The following is a 22,584-nucleotide window of genomic DNA, read 5'->3' as shown; positions in this document are numbered from 1 at the left end:
GGCTACAGTCTACATTATAGACTGCCAGTATGCTCACTCTGATTAAGAACCAGGCTACAGGCTACATTAGTGTTTTTTATTTTTAGTTTATTTGTATTATTTTTTATTCACTTCTTTTTTCCCTATCTATGTGACTTTACCGAAAGAACCAAAGAATATGTAAACAAAAATGCAATTCAGCGCTTGTAGAAACATACCCAGATTGTGTACGCTGGCCCAGCTGATATGATAATGTGATAAAAATGTGATAAAAACAAAGAATGAGAGCTGCTGTCTTCGAGCAGGCTACACGAGGACTCTGGTCACGGAGCTGTGGGCCGTGCTGGAGTGTGGCCGGGATGACGTACGTGTGCTCGCGCCGCGCCCCACCGCCCTCGACCCCATCGACCGCAGCTGCCACAAGGTGGGGGGGCGGTGCTGCGTGCGCATTCTGGTTATGATCAACAACGCCAGTGACCTGGTTGTATGAAACTTCTTCAGTCAAACTATCGTTCAGTGTCTTAAAGCAGTGTAAGATGAGCAAGAAAAAAAACTGAACACATTCGTCAGTAACACTGCGGCCTTAAAAGAAACAAAATATGTAATTGGCGCCGTTTCGGGCAATCGCCCTTCTTCATAGCACATAAATGACCCTTTTAAGATAAGCAAAGATGGGGTAGATGAAGTCCAGAGATCTGGTCGTGTACAGGTGCTAGATGGATTGTTAGAAGGATTGTAGCACGGTTGGCAACATACAGTGTGCAAAAAAGTTCAATGTACATACGGTGACAGCTATAAATGGTTAACATCAGTGCCGAGTGATATCTGAACTCGTCTTGAGTTCTCCCTTAACCAATCTGCAGTGACCGGCATGGGTTTTCTCTGGGTACTCTTTCAATCAACATGCTAAATACTATAATAATAATAGGGTTTTTCCCCTTTTTTCTGGCAACTAAACTGAAACCTTTTTACAAGGATTCATGTCTGGATTAACCACAATACTTGCAGTCAAAATGCAAACAAAAACACACTATGATAATATATGCATTGTCCTTGAAACTGATTGGTCCACACCAAGGGACGGCTTTCTTTTGAGCCTCGACCCAATTGGTGCTTGACCAGAGGCTCAAAAGAAAGCCATCCCTTGGTGTGGACCAATCAGTTTTAAGGTCAATGCATATATTATCATAGTGTATTTTTTGTTTGTATTTTAACTGCAAGTATTGTGGTTAATGCAGACATGAATCCTCGTAAAAAGGTTTCAGTTTTGTTGCCAAAAAAAGGGGGAAAACCCTATTATTATATTTTGGTACTGGCAAAGGAGGTCTAATGATGCTAAATACTCATTAATGGTAGCGGACAAACATCTAAATGTGGGACTCTTCTAAAGGAGAGCATTGAAACTGAGTAAGGCTGGGTAAAAAAATTGGCATAAATGATTACCATTATGCTTTCGATTTAAATGTATTTTTGGTCGTGCTATAATTTTACATTTAGCATAGTCACATTGTATTAATCTTTTTTAAGCATTGATCTAATAATGCATTGTCTCTCGTGGTTAAAATTTGTACTTAATGGAATTGTCCTGCGCTGTCGTGGGTGTGTGTAGTTTTTCCTGGGGCTGGTGAATTTGTTGTCCTCGTATCATGCTGTGCGTGAGCTGCTGGGTGGGAAGATGCTGCCCAACAAGGAAGACTATTCCCTGCGCGAAATCCCTACCTCCATTGTAGTGAGTTATTCCTTAACATGACACTACTTGCCGACCTATGTGCATGTGTCACGTGTATTTCACCTTTAGTGTCCTTGTAAATAAGTAGGGTGTGAGGGTGTGAGAGAGGGTTAGCTGTGAATTACAGTTTAGTTGAGTTCCTATGCAACACATGAACAGCAATTTTTTTGTGAATCAACTGCTGAATGAGAATCTTCCCACACCGTGTGAGTCGTCAGGGTTATTTGCTGCTTATTGTGGTTTGGTGAAGGTATGAAGCATAGACGTTGGAGTAGAAATACGGTACAATGTTTTGATTTGGCTGCATCTGTTCTCTGCTGACAACACAGTCCCGAAGGTGCCTATCGCAACCTGGCATGCATGCTGGTCATCTATCCAAGCACTAACCAGGCTCACACCTGCTTAACTACCAAGATCTGATGAGATCGGGTACATTCTGGGTGATTTTGTCTTAGCCTGCCATGAGACAGGGTCCTTTGTTTGTGACTCTTGGGGCTTCGAGTGAAAAAAACACTATCCCTTATCTATCGTTACATTTATAATATGATCCTTATGGCGGTACCCCGGGGTACCAAATAATGCAAAATGGCCGAGGCAATTAAATATTTTATTTCTGGGACACTTTTTTTTCCAGAGGTGTTGCTTAACTCCGCGACTGGGGTACCGAAATCAGTGCTACTTCGCGATGTCGAAACGCAGCGAGGACAATTGTGCTGAAACCCTGAACACTCGCGTACGCACCGTGGTAGTGCACCTGATCTCATCAGATCTCAGACTAAAAATGACTGCATCACGGACATTATGCGAGAGCCGGGGTACTATGGTACCCCGGGGTACCGCCATAAGGTTCATGTGTAAACACACTTTTTAAATATTGACCTTTATCGTATTTTGTTTTCAGGACATTGTAGACCGACTGATTCTGGTCAACTCCAAAGCAAAGATACACTCCTTGTTCAACTATGAGCAATCACACACCTTTGGACTAAGGTATGCCCCCTTTTAAAATGAACAATTTTCAATCATGCACATTGTTTAAGCGACCAGTGGTGACCATTGCAAAGCCGTGGACTGAACAATTGTCTACTCTTTGGCCAAACATTCACATGGTAAATAACTTTTGATTGATCATGTTGCAAGGTTCATACAACTGTTAGAGTGATCCTCGGTGAGAACATAGTGCTCCAATGATGACAAAGAACAACATATAGCAGCTACATTTGGCTGGGTTAACATAAAAATAAATAGCTCATCCATTTACATTGACTTTCACTCTTGCATTGTCATCGGCCGCTTGAGTACAAACATAAGTCTTAAACATCAATGCCAATTCAGCATCTTATTAGCCCACCTGCAGAATATAGACGGTCACTGCATCACGCGCTTTCAGATGCGCTTCTGCAGCCATCTGGAACACTCTTCCTTTCTAATATTAGAAAGCCACTGGAGCTATGCACTTTTAAATGTTAGTCTTATCAGTTTGATGCCATTCGATATTTCGGTTGACCGGCAGCAATTGATTAAACAAGCAAAATCTGGACCAGTTTTGACCTTCGGGTTCTCATCAGCAGAGTCAGATTTACTCAACTAATCCTGCTCGATGACCAGATTATTACCTAACAATATGGTTGAATAACTCATTACGTGTTGTCATGGTGCATTCTGGACAGTTAAATGCATCCACTATTCTCTAGCTCCGCGACAAATACTTTTTCATTCTGTTCGTGCTTTGGCAGAATTAATTGAAGCAAGTGAAATCTCCAAATTGGAATAAAAGAAGATCTATTTACTTCATTACCCAAAATGGTCCACTTCAGCACATAAGTTTTTGTTAATGCTTTCTAACTAAGATTTTCTCATCGTGGCTTACTGACAATAACACGCATACATATGATCCAATATGAGCTCAACTTTGGTATAAAGTTATTTTGCTATTCGGGACTCACCCTGTACTACACCCATCGCATTGATGAAAGAGTTGCCCACGCCCTCTCACACAGAGATGCTGTCAGAACCCCAATGCCTCATCGCGTCCTATAGACGTACTGCTTCTATGCATATATATTGAACTTCTTTTGCACTATACCTAGCCAACTGTGCTAATCGGAGGTGTTTATTGCGCCTGGCGCGAGCGCTGTTGTTATAATTATTAGCAATGATAAGCGCACAACTTTATCTGTGATGAACGCTACACTTTCCGTCGTTTTCATGCAGGGGGCCGCTGCAAACTTACACGCCCCCTGCATGAACGACGGAGGCGCAGGGACAGACGTTAGATTACGTTGGAATCGATCTGCAGACGGCAGTCTTCTCGCACGACCAGCTCTATGTCGCCTTATCTCGATCCCACAATCCCAAACAGATGAAAGTTCGCATCGAACCGAACCACCAGCAAGGCCATCTACTTAACGATGAGAGAAAATTGACACGAAATGTCGTTTTCAATGAAGTCTTCCAGATGTAAAATGATATAAGCTTTTAATGAAGAAATAAAACGATCTAATTAAAAACAATACAATTCAAAGATGTTTCATTTTAAAACTTCAAAACGGAGCATCGGGTGCTTGCGTGAATGCGTCGTTCATGTGCAACTTATTTCGTGACTTTGCTGGCCGAAGAACGTAAATGGTTGTGAGGGGCGCCACAGGCGCCCCCAAACAAACCCTATTTATTGAGAATTAAATACTTCCGAGGACAAGCCCATCTTGAAAAGTGTTACAGGATGTATGCCTGTGCGTGACTTCCCTTCCTTTTTCCAAAGCATTGGATTACAGGCATAGGCCATAGCACGTGAGCGAGACTGCCATTGTGTGTGGTGGGATTGTTTGATCACTACAGGCTGCTCAGTGTGCTGTGCTGCGGTCTGGACACGCTACTACTGCTGGAGAGCCAGTACCACGTATCTCAAGCGCTGCTCGCATGTCAAGTTGAGAATACGCTGGACAGCGGGTAATTTGAACATGCCAGACTTTGATACGCTTTAGCTCAGCATGAGGCCACTCAGCACTATTATCAGAAGTTTTGCCTATATGGCAACCTCATTCATCAACTGTGGAGGTTCCAGGTGTGAAATATACACTGCAGTAGTGTAGTAAATTTGACTACAAGTTTCATTAACCAGAGAAATTTTGAGAGCATCGATTTATAAGTAGCTCATGGCCTTTATGTGTAAACATTGCTTAACAATCACCATTCAGTATGTTCAGCTACATTACTGTGTCATTGTCATACTTCCACAAGTGAAATTGGTGTGTGTAAAATAAATCATGTCCAATATAATTTGATAATCATGAACTGCAGGTGGGTAGCAAAGGATTCATTATCATTGTTTTTGTAATTATACCTTTGCCAGGTTTTTGAATTACTAATTAACCATCACTTTTTAACACTTTCTTAGTTTAACATTAATGTGCATTTTCCACATTTACTGAGTTTGACACATTCATAAGAAAGCCATATATTTCCCCCCCCCCCCCCCTGATCACAGGAATATATTTCAGGAATAATTATTTGCGCAGGGTCTGGTGTCAAGCCATGTCTGCACAGTTGAAACTAATTCCAGCGTTTTTTTAAATTATTTTATCGCTGCAGAGAGTTTATAATAGATGGGCTGTCACTGGAGAGGAACCATGTGTTGGTGCAGATGTACACCGTGGGTGGGCCATCAGAGAGACTTCTGCCACCTCACACTCTCCTGCAGGTCTGGTACTTGTATTTACCCATGGAATGGTAACACACACGCACACGGCATTAGCAGATTCGTACAAGATTTTGCTAACGATTGTGCATGGCCTGGCCACGTACACACATGGCACAAACACAGGCAGACAATCTGTCAACCCACGGGAAGCGGGCTGGGGCCAATGTTGGCTGGCAGAACCCACCATTGATGTTATAATCATGTTATTGTGCTGTTTTGAATTGATGAATACACCACATTTGCACCGGTATTTTTTTTTGTAAAAACATGGCCAAAACGTGGCCCAAGAGAAATTTGTCTGTTGGGCAGTTGCCTGTATTAATGCAACCTATCTTTCTCTCACATATGCTTCTAATTTACTTGAAATGCAATAACGTGGAATGGATTCATGTTTATAGACAGGTCTACTGATGAATGTATTTACATACAGCTATAATGCAGTAAAATGCATTAACTATAAACATCGTCAAACACGGAAGACCAGAGCACTTTATAATAAACATATGGGACATGGATCATATGTTGGAAGAGGAGCACTTCAGCCTCATGCATTTGTCTTTTAGCACTACCAAGATGAATGTGCTGCCAGGCTTAAATGACCTTCCACTCGCATATAAATCATACTTGCTTTTAATTGTTATAATAAAAGTAATTTACAGCCATTTGTCAATCTACTGCTGGATGAAGGCATCCCTATGTTGTGTGATTTATGGGTATTGTTTGAACATACTTCACCATGCTAGCAAGTGCAGGTTGTTAAAGAGGTGGCCCAGGACTGGATTGGATATCACTCGCCACTGATGTCAGCTATGGGCAGGAATAAAACATCGGTTGCCAAGTTCATTGTGCGTTGAGCTAATCACTGCCCTGACTCCACCCCATAGTTTATTCAAAATACTGAATAATAATAGTATTTAAAAACATCAAATAATAAAGTCCTTCATTTCCCGAAGAAGGCCTCACTAAGTCCACATTTATTTCAATTTTTCACCAGTGTCCTGCATAGGGATGCTTAGCCAATCTCATGCATGAGTGTTTGGCATTTTCGACTGTTGGGTAAATTATTCAACAATTCAGTGAATGAGTTAACACATTTGCGTGAACAATTATTTCCAAATTAATGGATTCAGACTACCGGCATACTTTGTTTGCACGTGTGCATTTTTGGTTTACACCCATGGCGGATGCAGAATGAAGACCCTTACCCCTGGCCTCTGTTCTTCTCCTACCCGGTCCCACAAGTCTACATGCCTGAGACAAAACCCAGCCCTTGCTCAAAGGAAGGTGTGTGACAGCCTCCATAGCACCATCGGAACCTCCTTTGCCAGTAGCAAAAAATGATAATTGTTTTTTTTACCCTTTTATCTGGCAACAAAACTGACACCTTTTTTTACAAGGAATCATTTTTTTTTTTGCATTCCGACCGCAGGTACTGTGGTCAATGCAAACATGACTCCTTGTAAAAAAGGTGTCATGTTTGCAGATAAAAGGGTAAAAAAACAAGTATCATATTTTGCTACTGGCAAAGGAGGTTCGAATGGTGTAAATGCTTACCCTGAGCTCTCATACTCTGATGGTGCATTGTCTTGGAGTTGTGCACCTTTTGGCGTCATCTGGTCCAACACCATGTGAGACTAGGCTCTAAGGAAAGCTGTCTCGGGTGTGGACCAATCAATTTCAAGGACAGTGCATACATTATCAGAGTTATGTTTTTTGTTTGCATTCCGACCGCAGGTATTGTGGTCAATGCAAACATGACTCCTTGTAAAAAAGGTGTCAGTTTTGTTGCCAGATAAAAGGGTAAAAAACCAATTAGCCTCCATAGCATTTCTATATTGGGGGCGATGACAGGACCCCAGGTCAGGATGCCATAGCATTTCAAAAATTACTACTACTGGTACAGCCAATACAGGCCAATGCACACATTTAATTTAGCGAGTGATATTTGAAGTCAGTGTCATTGATGTGACTTTTTGCCAAATTGCAGCCCCCAATGAATCCAGCTGATAATGTGTGCAAAACGAGTGGTTTAATCTTTATATGTTTCAGTTAACGCTGACGGCAGTAATAAACCCTTTGTCAGCAGTATAACACTGTGGCATGTTTGCTTCTGAAGTTTAAAGGTAATGAATGTAAATTATAGTTGCCTGTTGGCTAATGTATGTTAAATTAGCAGTTGAGGCATAATGGCGTTGTGGTTATTTTAATGTTATGTAATTTATATAAGTGGAATGCATCACTGTCTTGTGTTTTGCATGCTAACATGGTCTACATTTTCAGAGTAAATATCGATGAATTGCCCCTCCCTGGCTATGTGTCCAAAAAACTGATTTATTGTTTTTCTCTTTCCTCCACCTGTTTCTACCGTGAAGAGACTGAGCTCTCCAAGTTTCTGTCAAAGGGCAATGGAGTACACAAGGACTGGCTCGCAAGCTGCCAGCGCTTGCTCTGCAATGCCCTGGCAGTAAAATCTTACAACCTGAGCACAAGCGGTAAGATTGTCACTGCACAAGTATTGCAACTGCATTCTGTAAAATAGTTTTGCTTGACCGCTATGTTTTGTTTACCATACATTAATCATCATGATCATCATTATCATCATGAGCCATAATCAGTCCCCTGCTGGATGAATGCATCTCTAAATACATTAATCATACGACATTAAAGCACAGATTAACTTACACTGTTTTGGTCAACGTTTGCTTAGAGATTATATTTATTCATGGTTTGTTTTATAAATTAGACAATATATGTGACCCTTATATATAATTCTTATACAGCTTTGTGGGATGCAAGTAGCATGAATTACACTCTATAAAATTAAATCATTATTATAGTTGCTTTAACCATGGGCGTCCCCTGAGATTTCACATTCGTGGCCTTCAATTCTGTCTTGAACCATAATGCATTGCGTTTTTCCCCATGACCAAATCATCCGGAATGCACCCATTCCTGTCAGATCTTGCAGGCTAAGCAGGCTTGAGCCTAGATAGTGCTTAGTTGGGTGCTGATATGCACTCACAGCTTATATGGTGGTGGTGGGCTTTGTTATAGGAAGCAGATGGCAATGCAGCAAAATCAATTGTTGCACTGTATTTCTGTGTCGCCATGTCTATGCACCCTACCTTCAACAACCAACATAATGAAGTAAGGATAATGACCCCGATAACCCATACAACATGCTAAGAAAAAAGAGCACTTGCATAACTTTAATTCTAAGCCTGTCAGCTATTACAGGCAAAGTTCTTGGTGGTCTTATATGTATATCAACTTAATGTGCGTCAGCTGAATTGAATTCACTGGTGTGCATCAGCATAGCCGGTGGTTTTGGAAATAAATACTGCGTGCTGTAATATATGTATGCCAATCTTTAGTTTGCCTTTCATATGCGCCATTTGAATTGTAAAGGACCCCTCCCCCCCCTTGCTTCAGGGCAGTCTTGGTCCCTACGCAAAACTGCGTGAACAAACGTGCTCAAGGAAGCACACAGCCTTGGCAGTCGCTTTTTCTGTGGCAGACTCGAATGCCTGGGGCTCGCGTATTGAAGGCAGCCAAAAGTCTGCGCCTAGCCCCTGCTGTTCTGGGAGTATATGAGCACTGCATTTGGCTGGTGGAGGAACGGCTGACAGCAACATGGTAATGGTGATCCGAAGCAGCATTGTTTCCAGTCGACCTGATGTGGCTACAATTGCCTCGTGGGATCGTATGAGTGTTAACGTTATCTGCTTTCTTGCCCACATACAGTGGTGCATATTTATTTCTTCATTTGTTATTTTGAGAGTAGTCATGGGACCTTTTTAGCCAGCCAATAAGCCAATTGAGACCGGGTATATTTTTTAAGTTAGACCTGGGTTTGATTAAGTACAGTGAAGCAGCAATCCAACTATACCAACTATACATTGATACAAATAAGTTGAAACAATGTCCCATAGCTGTGAAACTATTAATCATCAACATTATCAGCGAAAGCGTAAACAATATAATTCACTCAATGTTTCAGCAGTTGTAAAACATTAAATAATCATCATCAGACACTGCTAGTTGAAGGCCCTCCCTATGTTTTCACTATCTACTTCAGAATAAATGTGGACAGATTTTTGGTCAAATCTATGCGTTATGCTGTATTAGTGCCATGTGATTCTACATACGTTTTGAAGATTACCTTACAAGCATGTTATCAAATATTTACAAGTACTGTCCTGACTGCAACCACTGGCATCATCTTTATGAAAACGTAATTCAATTGAATGGGCTCTTCCCTGAATTAATACAGGATTTTTTTTTATTTATTAGTTGATTTCTTAAATAGACCACCAGTAAAATGAATTATTAGCCAGTCTATCCATATACATGCACTTGTCTCCGTGTCATTTAAATATAGCCACTGTATTGAATTATAGGGAAAAATCAATGACCCGCGTTTCTCCTTTGTAGTTCTGGTGAATGCTACCATAAGTGCTGCACTTAGACAGAACAATGATTAACAGAGAGAGACCACTTACACTGGATTCTGAGAAAATATGCCTGCACTACATCGCTAAGTGTGTGGAATGGAGGACATGTGATTGAGAGCAGGATTTAATGATAAGTCTGTAAAAGTATCATTGTGCTTGGAGCACACCCGCCTATAACTGCCAGAAATTGCCTGGAAACAGGCTGATGTAGTCATTTGAAAACCATGCTGGCTCGTCATTATTCATACTGCAAGAAGACTGGTATAGGATCACTCTTGGGTTTTGGGTTGTTCTGTTTTGTGGTTGTGTGTACCACAGACGAGTCATTGTCTTATAAGGTAACCTCAGAATTGCTATAGATACCGTAGTTTATTCACACTGAGGAGTCTGAATTGTTAACCGACTCTCCTTCACATACACAAGTATTGCTCTGGTTATATCAAGTAAATCTACCATGAAAATAGTCTAAACACATGTTTCTAAATGTGGAGGAGAAAACTGGAGGGGCCAGAGAAAAATCCACGTGGCCACGGGAAGAGAACACTCAGACTCCAAATATACAGGCACCATCTGGGTCGGGATCGAAACCACAACTTGCACACCAAGGGAGGAGGATAAAATCATGGCGAGGAATCGAACTAAGGTCATCAGGTTCATAGAATAGTAGCCTAACCATCGTGCATTTGTTCCACCCATTTTGTATTTCTTTGAATCTATACGTACTTGTATTGACGAATCAAACATCAAAGCGAACATTCTATTGGACAATTATTTTGGGAGCATTAAGTCAGCTGTTGCATCTACTTTCAGATGTAAAAAAAAAAATCCCACAAAACCCTTCCCAAAAGTATTAGCCTCTTGGCCAAATAATGCACGTGTTTAATTCTGTCTGGCACATAAATAAGTACATAACTAAACAAATCAACTGAAATAAAGAGTGATCTTAAAAGTACTAGCTCGATTCAGCAAAATTAATCCAGATTGTATTTAATAACAATGCAAATTGTTTGTTCAGGAAAGCCTCGTTCAGTTTCAAGATTCTATTTAAGCAAGGTCCTGTATTTGGTTGTTTTGGCAATATACATTAATGTTTGACATGTGGGAGGAAATAATATTACCTCGAAATAAACCAACGCTCACGATGGGGTGACAGTAAATACTGCTGTTCAGCTACAACACCTGGAAAGCCGTCATGCTTACCCACAAAGTAATAATTAAGTCAAGCCTGCTTAGCTTTTGAGAACGCTTAGAGCGTATGAGAGACATCCGTAATTAATGGGAAGAACGCCTGCAATTGCATTTGCAGATTTTGTTTAAGAATGCTGACATTAAACGATGCTGATAAAGCATGTGATTTGTTGCAGTTGTGGTGGATGTGGTGGAAAGGGTCGTGTGTGCCATGGAGGGAGATGTCACAGAGCAGGCCTTCAAATTGCCTGAATACACTGGTCAGTAACAACACCACTCAGCGTGGTTCTCACTCATTCTCTGTTAATGCGGCAAACACCTTGAAATCCATCGCTTCAGAAACTGTCCTTGGTTACTCTCCCGTCTCTATCTCTATTTCATGAGAATCCGTAGATTCTTCATGGTGACTTCTTTTGCGATTGCATTTGACATATTATTTGTCTGTTTTCATATTGGCACAATAGTCACTGTTCCCGTTTTCTGTTTCTATCACTTAATTGTCATTGTAATATGTTCAGTATGAAAACAATCGGGCCCCAGCCAGCTTATGCTCACAGGTATTTTTTGTTTACTATTATTTATGTTTGTGCCATATTTTAGATTTCTCGTATTACACTTATTTTTTTTCCTCTGTTTCCTATTTTATTTTACTGTCTTGCTTTTATAATTTTGGCGACCAAAGGCACTCTGACGAACGAAACTTTCCTGGTCTCTTGAGTTCTCAGCAAGTTAAACTAAATACATGTAAATTGACTTGACTTGATCTATCATCAATCACCCCTGCTGAGTGTCACAATCACCTCAATATTTTCACATCGAGAGCATTTTAAACGTGTCAGCAAACCATTACGCTGCATGAATAGGCATCATCAGATTGATGCATATGTTAGCATTATAATACATATGTATTAAAGAATGTAAGCCCGTTTTCATTTAACTGCTGGATGAAGGTCTCCACATATTGAATCAGTCAGGGGAAGGTATTGTTTGACCATATTTAAACACATTTATCACCATAGGTTGGTGATGGGTGGTGCCATAGACCAATTTGAACATTGCTCACCGATGATGTTAACCATGGCTGAAAATCGAACTTAGGCCCCTGGGTTCAGAGTGCGAATTTCACTAACAATGACGATACTTCTCCCCTGAATAATATTCTATTGCTACCAAAACAAATCTAAAAAAAGTAAATATGAAGTTATATTACAGTGAAGTAATACACATTTAACTACATTGATACATAGTACTAATTGACTTCAAAAAATAAGTGTGACCAGAAAACAGCTACAATACAACATTTTATTTGTGCTACTCAATTCCAGCAATGTTCAGCAGCTGGTACGCAATGTTCCTAATCACTGATACAGTATATTCATGCGTGTATGTGTGTGCATTGAATCCATAACAGAGGGATTCCATGGGATGTGGACATTTTATTGCATCTCTCCGCTTCCAAATGCTTGCATATGTTTTTATACTTTTGTCCGTACCTCCATTTGGCTCATTGAGTCATGCTTCTGATCTGCGATACATAAGTGATTGCCACACAAAAGCACAGCTGTGCCTTAATAAGCTCCCACCTAATTTTACATTTTAGACTGCTCAGGAACCACGTAAATTAGAGCCCAAATTACAATGAACAATTTTTATGTACCGAAAATAGTTGTGTTGTGAAGAAAATGTAACCGTATTTGATTAAAAAGTAATTGCTTAAAAGCCTGGACCTTTGCTTAGCTTCCTGTTTCAATTTGAGGCACCCTCTTATTTCAGTAAACGATGCAAATGTCAAGACTCACTCCCTGTCTGACGTCCAACAACTTGGCATGAAAATGGTGGTCCGGTAAGACGCGAGTATCAATGCCAATTTGCTGCGAATTGCCGTCAAAGTTTGTTGCTTTGAACTATCACCAAACCGTTGAACATAATCACTACACTTTTTATTATTATTATTAAGTATTGCAAAGTTATTTTTAATGGATTTGAGGCATCCCACATCTTCATGGTTTTTGTTTTCTGTTTGCACTTAGGTATGGAAGGCATCTAAAGCTGCTCAAACCAAAACACTCTTCAGTAGAAAATCTGAGCTTCCTGTTGAAGCACAGCAAGGCTTTCCTGCAGCTGCAGCAGAAGAAGCTTGACCCATCCTCTTGTATCTTTCGCACACTGATATGGGCACAATAGGAATGTCTATTGGGCATCGTCCTATATGTCTGTGATCCCTTGTTGGGCATGTGATTTTCACGGGATAGACTTTTACAAACATAATTGACATAAAATTTTGATTTAAAGCTTTCGTGACTGCAGGGATTCATATTCTTGGTTCTTTCGGTAAAGTCACGTAGAAGGGAAACAATAAAATAATAAAAATATAAAACAATACAATTCTCACGACGTTTCGACTGCAACACAAGCAATCATCATCAGCTGTGAAAACCACAACAAGAAAAGTTTTTTTTCAAATTTTCTTGTTGTGGTTTTCACACCTGATGATGATTGCTTGTGTTGCAGTCGAAACGTCGTGAGAATTTAATTGTTTTATTTTTTTTATTATTTTATTGTTTCCCTTCTACGTGACTTTACCGAAATAACCAAGAATATAATTGACATAATCATAGCGTCATGAATTGAGTTTGTAGAAAGTTCAAGTAGGCGTGAAAACAATCTGAGATGATCATGGTTTGTGATATTAGTGTGTTTTATATAACATATATGTACATTTAAAAAGGTTGTCCTTTTAATATTAACCAAAGAAATGTATATGTTTCAGGCTTTATAAATGTAAAATTCCTGCCATTATCGTTACCATTATTGCGGAAAACCTATTTTAAGCAATTTCCCACTATAATTTCCTTATACTTTAGAAGAACAACTATTGATTTTATCTGCCAAAATACACCCATCAAGAACTGCAACTGCCATTTCCCAATAAGTAGCAGCGATGTCATAACAGCAATGGTGATAAGGCTAGCTGCACTTACAATCCACACCCACGCATACTATATGAGGTGTTCTGTTCTTTCTCTTCTGGAGCAGGAACTCTTTAATTCAATGAGCAGACTCTTAGGCCCATATTCTTAGTCACGACACGGCTCAGCCTTGCCTCTGGCTCAAGTGAGCCGACTCAAAGCCACGCTTAACCTTAGCCGCCTCTGACCACGGTTCCAGCCACGCTCAGGATTTCCGTGGAGCCGAGCCTGAGCCAAGCCACGGGTGAGCCGCTTGTGAGTCTTTGGAAGCAACGGAGCGGTTCAAGCCTGAGCTGAGTCGTGATCGAGGCGAAGCCAGATCCGAGCAGTAACTTAGAATATGCCCCTTAGAGCGTTGTGGATGCTGCCCAGACTCGCAGTATGAGGGCTCGTAGAAATGCCTTAAAACAGCACCAGGTTCGCTGCAGGGGGCGAGGCAGGACCACGATTGGTTTGTCTCCTCCGTGTTCCTCATGACTGGCGGAGACCGTGAGAGGAGCTGGCAGCTGCTGCGCCGCCTCTCTGGCCTGCTGGTGTCCGCCTTGCTGTGGCCGGCACGCCTGCATGCGTCTGTATGTAGCGTAGCTCCGCTCAACGCACATCCATTCACTCGCCATCGGTTCACTCAGCACTTACGTTTACGCAATACATCTCCATTCACTTAACATGCTTCTATTGATTCAGCATACCCCTTCCGACTGAACACCCTTCCATGCACTTAACATGAGAATCAGAATAAACCTGCCTCTATTGACTCGGCACACCTCTCTTCACTCATCCCTGTTCCATTCAACACACCGACTTTCGTTGGATACATAATTCATTGACTCACCACACCTCTATTGAGTCAACACCCCTCTATTGACTCCCACACGTGACTATTTACCCAGAACCACTATTATCACTCAGCACACCTTTATTCACTCAAAAAACCCTCCCCTTCACAACCCCCCCCCATTCAATTGCAGGTACTCCCCGACTTACGATGATCCGACTTGCGATATTTCGATCTTACGATGGCGATAGCGATACGACAAAATTGTAAAACATTTTAAATTTCGCGCGGCAGGCAAATGCAGCAGCGTACGAGGTACGATACTGTACGTTGGGACACTGCCGCGATGTACGCATATAGGATTGTTTCCTGAAAAAACTTTCTATTAAATCGCAGTTCATATAGGTAGGCTAAGAATTTACCTTTTTTTTACTTTACATTTTACTGTGCAATACAGTATTGTAATTAATAAATACATACAGTATATAGTTTAGTACTGTAAATTGCTCTGTTTTGCTAAATTATCACCAATCTTTAAGACTCCTGGGTAGGCTAGGCCATCTTCGACTTACGATATTTTTGACTTACGATGGGGTCGTCGTAACGCATCTCCATCGTAAGTAGAGGACTTACTGTACATCGTAAGTAGAGGATTGCCCGTACGTGTTTTTTTTATTGCGGACAATGCAACCACCCCTGGTGGCCGGAGGAGTCACGTGAAATCATCACATCCAACATTGATGGTTAGGAAACATCTATTCTCACAGATGCCATTCTATCCATTTTTTATGAGCTTAGGAACCTCACAGACGCATCTTTGCACCCCTTCAGGGGAACACTGGTAATACATAACACGTGGACATTATTGTACTGACATCACTGTCCAAATTCGAAAAAATATCTGCAAATTACTCCATTGGGATTACGCATAGCAACTTTACCACCTGTTGTCAAACAGCTGAAAACTACGTGAAACATAGCACCATCCTGATAGCCTTGTGTGTGATGAGAGTGGTGCGAAATACCCAAATGTACTCAATAAATCATTGTTACAATTCACATTAATGTGTGCTTGCAGGTTCACCTGGCTGAACAGACGGCACTCTCTGGAGTGCACCCTCTGTACTCCTGCACCTGCCACTGGGTGGAGTCCATCCTCAAATCAGAGCTGCCTCTTATCTTCTCTGCATTCCGCATGTCTGGGTACACTCCCTCGCAGGTAGATGCTCGGCTCCGTTTAGAAGGCTTGGCCAGTTTAATTCCCTTTGGTGCAAAAGTGCAGTATTTTGATTGTCAATATTTCCTCAATAAATAAAGGCTGTATCATGATATTCATGTAATAAACATGGTATAGCATCACGGGTATATTGATGGGCATGTTGGTGAACTATATTTAGAATATTAAATCATATGCTTATAATTTGTGATGCCTTTAAGTTGACATGCCTTACACCATAGTCTGTTGCCAAAGACTTCGCTCAATGTTGTGCAAAAATACATATTGAAATCACAAGCCCTCGTGTCAGTGCACTGAGGGATGAAAGCTTCCCCCGTGCCACGTCGGTTATGCTATTGACCATAATTCACCATGCTGGTCAGTGGCGGGTTGATGAAGCAGAGGCCCCCAGGACCGCTGCAGATATCACTCACCACTGAAGTTAACTGTGACCGAGGAATCAAACCCGGGTCGCTGGATTTATAGTGCAGTGCGTGATGCACCGTGATACGCCTTCACCCAATTTGTGCTATTGGGTCTTCATGATATCATTAGCAAAGAAATTCCCTGAAGCGCTGTGCGAAGTAGGACCTGCTGCTGAATGCAGTGCTTGGAAATGTGCCTGCAATCTTGATTCGAAGCTTTCGAAACGTCGTGATTTGTTTGATTTTAATTCATTTCTAACTACATGACTTTACCGAAAGAACCAAAGAGTACGCCTGCAAGCTCTTTCGTTTGTCAAATGTTCCCGCCGTCGAGCAAAGGAGCCGCTTGTAATCGCATGATGGACTTCAGCGGCTCAAGCTGTTGATCCGTACATTGACTTTGCGTTTCTGCCTGTCATTGCGAAAAAAAGGGTCACACGTACTTGGCTGCTTCATCGCAATTTTTCACTTTACTCTATAGGTCTAACAAATATGTTTAAGCTCACAGGTAATTCGGCAAACAGACCACACTGTGACTATGCCATTGTTAATATTTTACCATTAATTAAAGTCAATGAGGTGGGTCTCTTTTTCAAATACATTCTGGCCAATACTCGTATTCTTTTATAGCTCCTAAGCCAGCAGGGCACATTTCACATTGCTATGTCGGCGCACGCCTATCCAAAGAGCCACTGTTGATTTCCCAGTGGCACTCCATTTATCAACCCCGAGTCAATCCACAGCTGGGATTTGAACTCGCGGCCATCCACTTGAGAACCATCAGGTCGAACGACTGCCTGCGCCATTCAGACACTTGCTTCGAAATGTGTAATAACACTTTCATTACAACTGTGCTTCAATAAGTAAATAAGAGTGTCATGTCTGTTTTATATGTCGGTTTTATTTTGAGAAGAAGAAAAAAATTGGTAATTTGTGGAGCATGAAAAATATTGCAATTGAGCTCCAGTTATGTCCCATTCACAATATAATATTTAACAAAGTCACGACTGACATCGGTTGGAGATGTATTAAGTCTCTTTACTTGAGGTGACAACGTGGCTCAACGGTATGAGTGCTGAGCTGGCAACGGTAATTTTCCAGGTTCAAATCCACGCAGCCATCTGTGACTAAACTGGATTTTCAAGTAGTCACTTTTGTCAGTTTCCTTTCTCCGATGAATGTACAAAAAAGGCACCACATTAAATTCGGTACCGCAACTAAATGCGGCAAAATTCCAGCTCTAATTATAAAAAAAATGTATAGTTTCACCGGCTGTGCTACATTCCTTTCTGGAGCAGGGTGGGTGGGAAAGTGTTGTACACTATTATGGGGAACAGAGGTCCCTGGAAGAGATCTCAGAAATAGCTGTGATATCCGTTTGCAGATCCTTGTACTGCCGTCCAACAGATGAAAATGTATACTTTCTCTCATGAATGGACGCAGCGCGATTGGTAAAAATACTGTTTATGCGTGTCTCTTTACTCATTTTTACGCTCTCATACAGTGGCTGATGCGTTGACGTGTGATATGTTTGTCCGATTAGATTTGCCAACATTGGTTGAGCCAGTGTTTCTGGAACTACCTTGACTGGGCGGAGGTGTGCGCGTACGTGGGCGTGTGTGTGGTGCTGGGGCCCGACTACCAGCTGTATACTTGCCTGGCCGTGCTGAGGCACCTGGAGCCTCGCATCCTGCAGCACACGCAGAGCCAGGACCTACAGATCTTTCTCAGGGTGAGGGCAGCACTTGTAGAATTGTTAGAATTTAAGGTAAAGCAATCAGGTTGTATGTATGTTGAACTTCTTTGACACCGTACATAGCCAACCGTGTTAATTAGAAGTGTGGGGGAAGGGCAACAAACTATACACATGTTGATTGATGATCCAGCACTTACAGTGATCAGTCACCTCCTAATCGCTCTTCTATCGCTTCCAACGTGGTCAATTTGCCTGTGAACTTCGCTCATTGATTCTTCCACCCATGTTGAAGACTCGGTCTATCATACTGGCTGTTTCAACTCATCAATACCGTGTTCAACGAACAAAACACCTCTCCGTCTGCTACTGTCTTCACACTGCTCAACTTCAGAATTCCTCCCCATCTCGTTTCTCCAAGTCCGTAACATCTTGTTCCATTCAAGAAATGCATTGCCAATTATCTATTCCAATTTCATTCGTGTTGTTTGTTGCTGGCCATTTGGCTCCTTTGGGCCTTTGCTTCTGTGCTCAGAAACCATGAAAACAAAGTATGGACCATAAGTTCACAGTGAATTTGCACGCTACGGATAAGTGCCGTCTGTTCAACCGCAATTGTACCCCAACCAGCCTGTGCCAAGTGGAAATAGAACGATGATAATCTTAATAGAACCTGGCAATAAAGTGTACTAGATGTAATTAGTAAAAGGAGCTGGGACACGTGCAGGACAGAGGAGGGCACGTTATGGAGGCACGCAATGGAATGCCAAACAGTGCTTAGAGACACGGAGGACTTAAAACCAGATGGTGGAATACTATATGAGCAGAGGTTAAAGATTGAGTGTTGAATCTTGATTTTGAAGTTGTCGTGACTGCAGGAATCCATACTCTTTGTTTCTTTCGTCAAAGTCACGTAGGTAGAAAATAAAATCAAACAAATCACGACGTTTCGATCGCAACACAAGCAATCTTCATCAGGTGAGACAACAACAGCAAGAAAACTGATGGTGTGACCACAGCTGATGAAGATTGCTTGTGTTGCGATCGAAACGTCGTGATTTGTTTTATTTTATTTCTGCCTACGTGACTTTACCGAAAGAACCAAAGAGTATTGAGTGTTGAGTTACAACTCGTGACATCTATTAGAAGGATTCAGTGATTAGGCGTGGTGCCATTCTTGTCGTTGGGCATGATGACATCTTGTCCTTGACCTGTGTATCCAGCCAACAAAAAATACGTAGTCTGAGGTGGCTAGGTGGCTCAGAGGGAAAATATCATCTTGATCTGGCGCTGATCTGGCACTTCCATGTCTAAGTTTCAGACATTTTAAGTCAAACCAGGTTTTTAAATTCAGCAAGTTAATGTTCTCAGCTGGATTTACAATGACTGTACACAACAAAATGCAATATTAAACATTGTTTTACATTATTCCAGCATACGTACAACTCTGAGGACTTAAAACTGGTTTCATTTACATGTGACGACATAGAAGGGCATGGATAGAGTCAATACATTCTCAACTCAGGAAAGCAATTGAAGGGACCTCATAGTAAGTAGTTCAGCAACACCTTTTAGAGGCAGTTCTCCAACATGGAGTTATGCACTGCTCTTTGCAAGAGTTTCAAATTTAATTGGGTTAATCTCGTAACATGACACTCATAGCACAATTGGAATCTAATAGTATAATGGAATAGTCTCAAACAGGTTGGGGAACCTGACAAATTACCGGTGATTCTCCAACCTCAGTGCCTCGCCCATAATTCAAATGATATTTTTTACCGATATAAAGACACACGTCCAATTCCCATTACAGTAATTTACTTTTTAAAGGAGGATATTAGAAAAGAGAGCAATGGGAAGGCAGAAGTAGTGGAATTTAAAGATACACTAGTGTAGAGCACACCCAGATAGTCATGGTTGCCCACATCCATTGTGCCAGGAGACAAGTGAGATGAAGACATCGCGCGTGGCGTGACTGACGGTGGCAGAGTGTCGGGCGCCACTGCAGACAGTAAATCCACGGCATATATTTATGAAGGGTGGCATTTTGTTAAAAATTACAGGAGTGTAGTGAAGATGGTGCGACGACAGATGACCTTTAGGATACATTTGTTGGGCATCGTGCCACACACCCGCGTGCTGGTAATCTTTTTCTGTAAAAATTCGAACGTTGCTGTCACACATCTTTCATTTTTTTTTATGTAGACCTTTATAAAAATTTTTTTACAGGAATGCATTTTATATATCCTTTTTCACCCCCCCTCCCCCCAAAAAATTCCCGCGTGCACATTGCGTGCAGGAGGAGCCCATTCATGGGTTTCGGCTTGGAGAGCACCTGAGTTACATGAAGAGCCTTGAGAAGACCTACAGGGACACAGTCCTCTCCGAGATGAAGAACATCAGCAGCAGCATCTGATAGGAGAGACAGCGACTAAGGTAGAGAGCATTCGAGGCAATGGAGGGTTAGCTCGCTCGATTTTGGACCAGTCGTCAGTAGGGGGCTGGTGGACCCAGTTCAAACATTAAAAAGTAAAAAAAAAATACTTGAACATCTACATTATCAAGATTATAAACAGCATTCACCTCCTTCCCTCTCCATTCTTCCTTACCCCGCATCCCACACCCCCATGGGGTTCCGTGCCCCACCAATACATTTACACACCGGCCACTACTGAATTGCGTACTGACAAATACAAAATATTCCCCGTTTAGTCTTAACAGACTTTAACGAGCACCTATGAAGGCTGGCATGATAGACGAGGGGGTGGGTGGCCAGCACCACTCCCGACCAAATTTGTCTCCCCAGTGGAGATGCTTACACACTGCACCAGGTACTCATTTCAGGCGGAGTCAACCTAGGGGAGGCCCAGGACCGGTTCAGATAATCGTCACTGGTGTTGGCCGTGAGCGGTAATCGAACTTGGGTCACCGGGTTCGTAATGCAGCGCACTAACTGCTACGCTTCCGCTCCCCACGCAATATACATACACACACAGGCAGGCGTGCCGTGTGTGGTGGTACACACCTGTAATCAATAGCCTGTTCGCTGCTTGTCGCAGAGGTTCACGGGGAGAATCCAGCGGCCACCCCTGAGTAGTACTGCAGGTGTATTAACCATAACACTACAATGCGCAGTCTACTTTAGTGTGGAAGCTAAAGATCCCCGATGTTATTCGCAAGGATAGGCCATTGTGTGCCAGCCCCAGGGTCCAAATTTGCCAAATTGGAAAATGACACTGCAATTACACACAGCAATCATCGCCTTCCTACTGGTAGACTAATGCCCCAGGTCGCTCTTGCAAGTGAGATGCATCCTTGCTCTCGTGAGTTCCTCACCTGGTTAAACAAAATAAACTTGAAACTGGGGAGGGCAGGATTATTAAAATGTGGTACTTGTGGAGATGTTCTCCGACAGGGCAATATGTTAAGATGTAGCACGAAGTGTTTTTTGAGGTTTAGGACCTATTTGCAGGGGCGGAGCCAGGATTTTCAGCCCGGGCGTGACATTCAACAAATTTTAATTTCAAGAATGATTGAATGAGAAATCGGCTATACCCCACGCCATCGGTTGGCGACACACTCTGACAATGCAGTTGCACGGAGTCCACCAGACCGAGTGTCGTACACATATACGCAGAATGTTTCAGATTGTCGATTTTTTATTTATTTTCGGGGGTGACAATTGTCTACCCTGTGACCCCCCTGGCTCCGCCCCTGCCTATTTGTTAGAGCTTTGTCACTCCTGGCATTTGTTTGGTTTTTTTTTACAGGCACTAGAGTGTCCTCATATGCAATATATTTTACACAAACTAAAGTTGCAAAACAGGACCCTTTGAAAATGCTGGGTTTTGTTGAGGCTTCCCCATGCAAATAAAGATATATTTATATTTCAAGAGCTGAACCTTGTTTACTTGAGTTGTAGTTACCAAGCTGGTATTTGGATGTTTTTTGTTGTTGCAAGTTTGAAGAAACTGGAGTAAATTTCGTTTTAAAGCTTTCGTGACTGCAGGGATTCATATGCTTGGTTCTTTCGGTAAAGTCACGTAGAAAGGAAACAATAAAATCATAAAAATATAAAAAAATAAAATTATCACGACGTTTCGACTGCAACACAAGCAATCATCATCAGGTGTGAAAACCACAAGAAAATTTGAACAAAGTGGCAGTTATTTTTAACGTTAGCACCACAGAGAGAGATTTGACAGTTTGTTCAGATGGACGAGTTCATCTATGTTCGGAAAAGAGGAGGGGGGAGACGAAAAATAATGGATGCGGTCTGAAAGCCACCTGAAGCGTGATCAATCAATTCAGACCCGAAATGGTTTATCAAATCCTTCCAATGATTGCAAAGCCAGAATCCATCTTCTCGGTTGAAATTGTCTCTGTGTTTGTATATGTGGATAGCCTCATGAACAAATCTCTCATGGTAGCCAGATGACTTTACTGAAAGAACCAA

The 22,584-nt window shown here is 41.7% G+C and overlaps 1 protein-coding gene across 7 annotated transcripts in view; it reads left to right on the top strand.

The window, feature by feature from the left end:
• The window catches only part of TBC1D32 (TBC1 domain family member 32), a 57,464-nt gene that overhangs the window by 32,703 nt on the left and 2,177 nt on the right, over positions 1–22,584 (top strand). For 5 of the 7 annotated variants that reach the window (XM_032973383.2, XM_032973384.2, XM_032973382.2 and 2 more), the window contains 14 exons: positions 285–403; positions 1,589–1,708; positions 2,610–2,698; positions 4,547–4,657; positions 5,300–5,408; positions 6,599–6,692; positions 7,781–7,900; positions 11,227–11,310; positions 12,824–12,893; positions 13,081–13,202; positions 14,437–14,591; positions 15,873–16,013; positions 17,979–18,167; positions 20,428–22,021. In XM_032973383.2, coding sequence (XP_032829274.2) covers positions 285–403; positions 1,589–1,708; positions 2,610–2,698; positions 4,547–4,657; positions 5,300–5,408; positions 6,599–6,692; positions 7,781–7,900; positions 11,227–11,310; positions 12,824–12,893; positions 13,081–13,202; positions 14,437–14,591; positions 15,873–16,013; positions 17,979–18,167; positions 20,428–20,544 — 1,640 coding nt within the window. In that variant the 3' untranslated portion in view covers positions 20,545–22,021. Of the gene's footprint in view, positions 1–284; positions 404–1,588; positions 1,709–2,609; positions 2,699–4,546; positions 4,658–5,299; positions 5,409–6,598; positions 6,693–7,780; positions 7,901–11,226; positions 11,311–12,823; positions 12,894–13,080; positions 13,203–14,436; positions 14,592–15,872; positions 16,014–17,978; positions 18,168–20,427; positions 22,022–22,584 lie in introns of those variants that run through there. The other 2 variants (XM_032973385.2, XM_076074954.1) reach the window with 1 other exon arrangement.

This window comes from Petromyzon marinus, chromosome 51, assembly GCF_048934315.1.
Source record: "Petromyzon marinus isolate PM22_M1 ecotype Great Lakes invasive population chromosome 51, UKy_Petmar_22M1.pri1.0, whole genome shotgun sequence".
In the NCBI taxonomy this organism is placed as follows: Eukaryota; Metazoa; Chordata; class Hyperoartia; order Petromyzontiformes; family Petromyzontidae; genus Petromyzon; species Petromyzon marinus.
The sequence above is the reverse complement of the archived record's forward strand: the minus strand, read 5'-3'. Positions and strand labels throughout refer to the sequence as shown.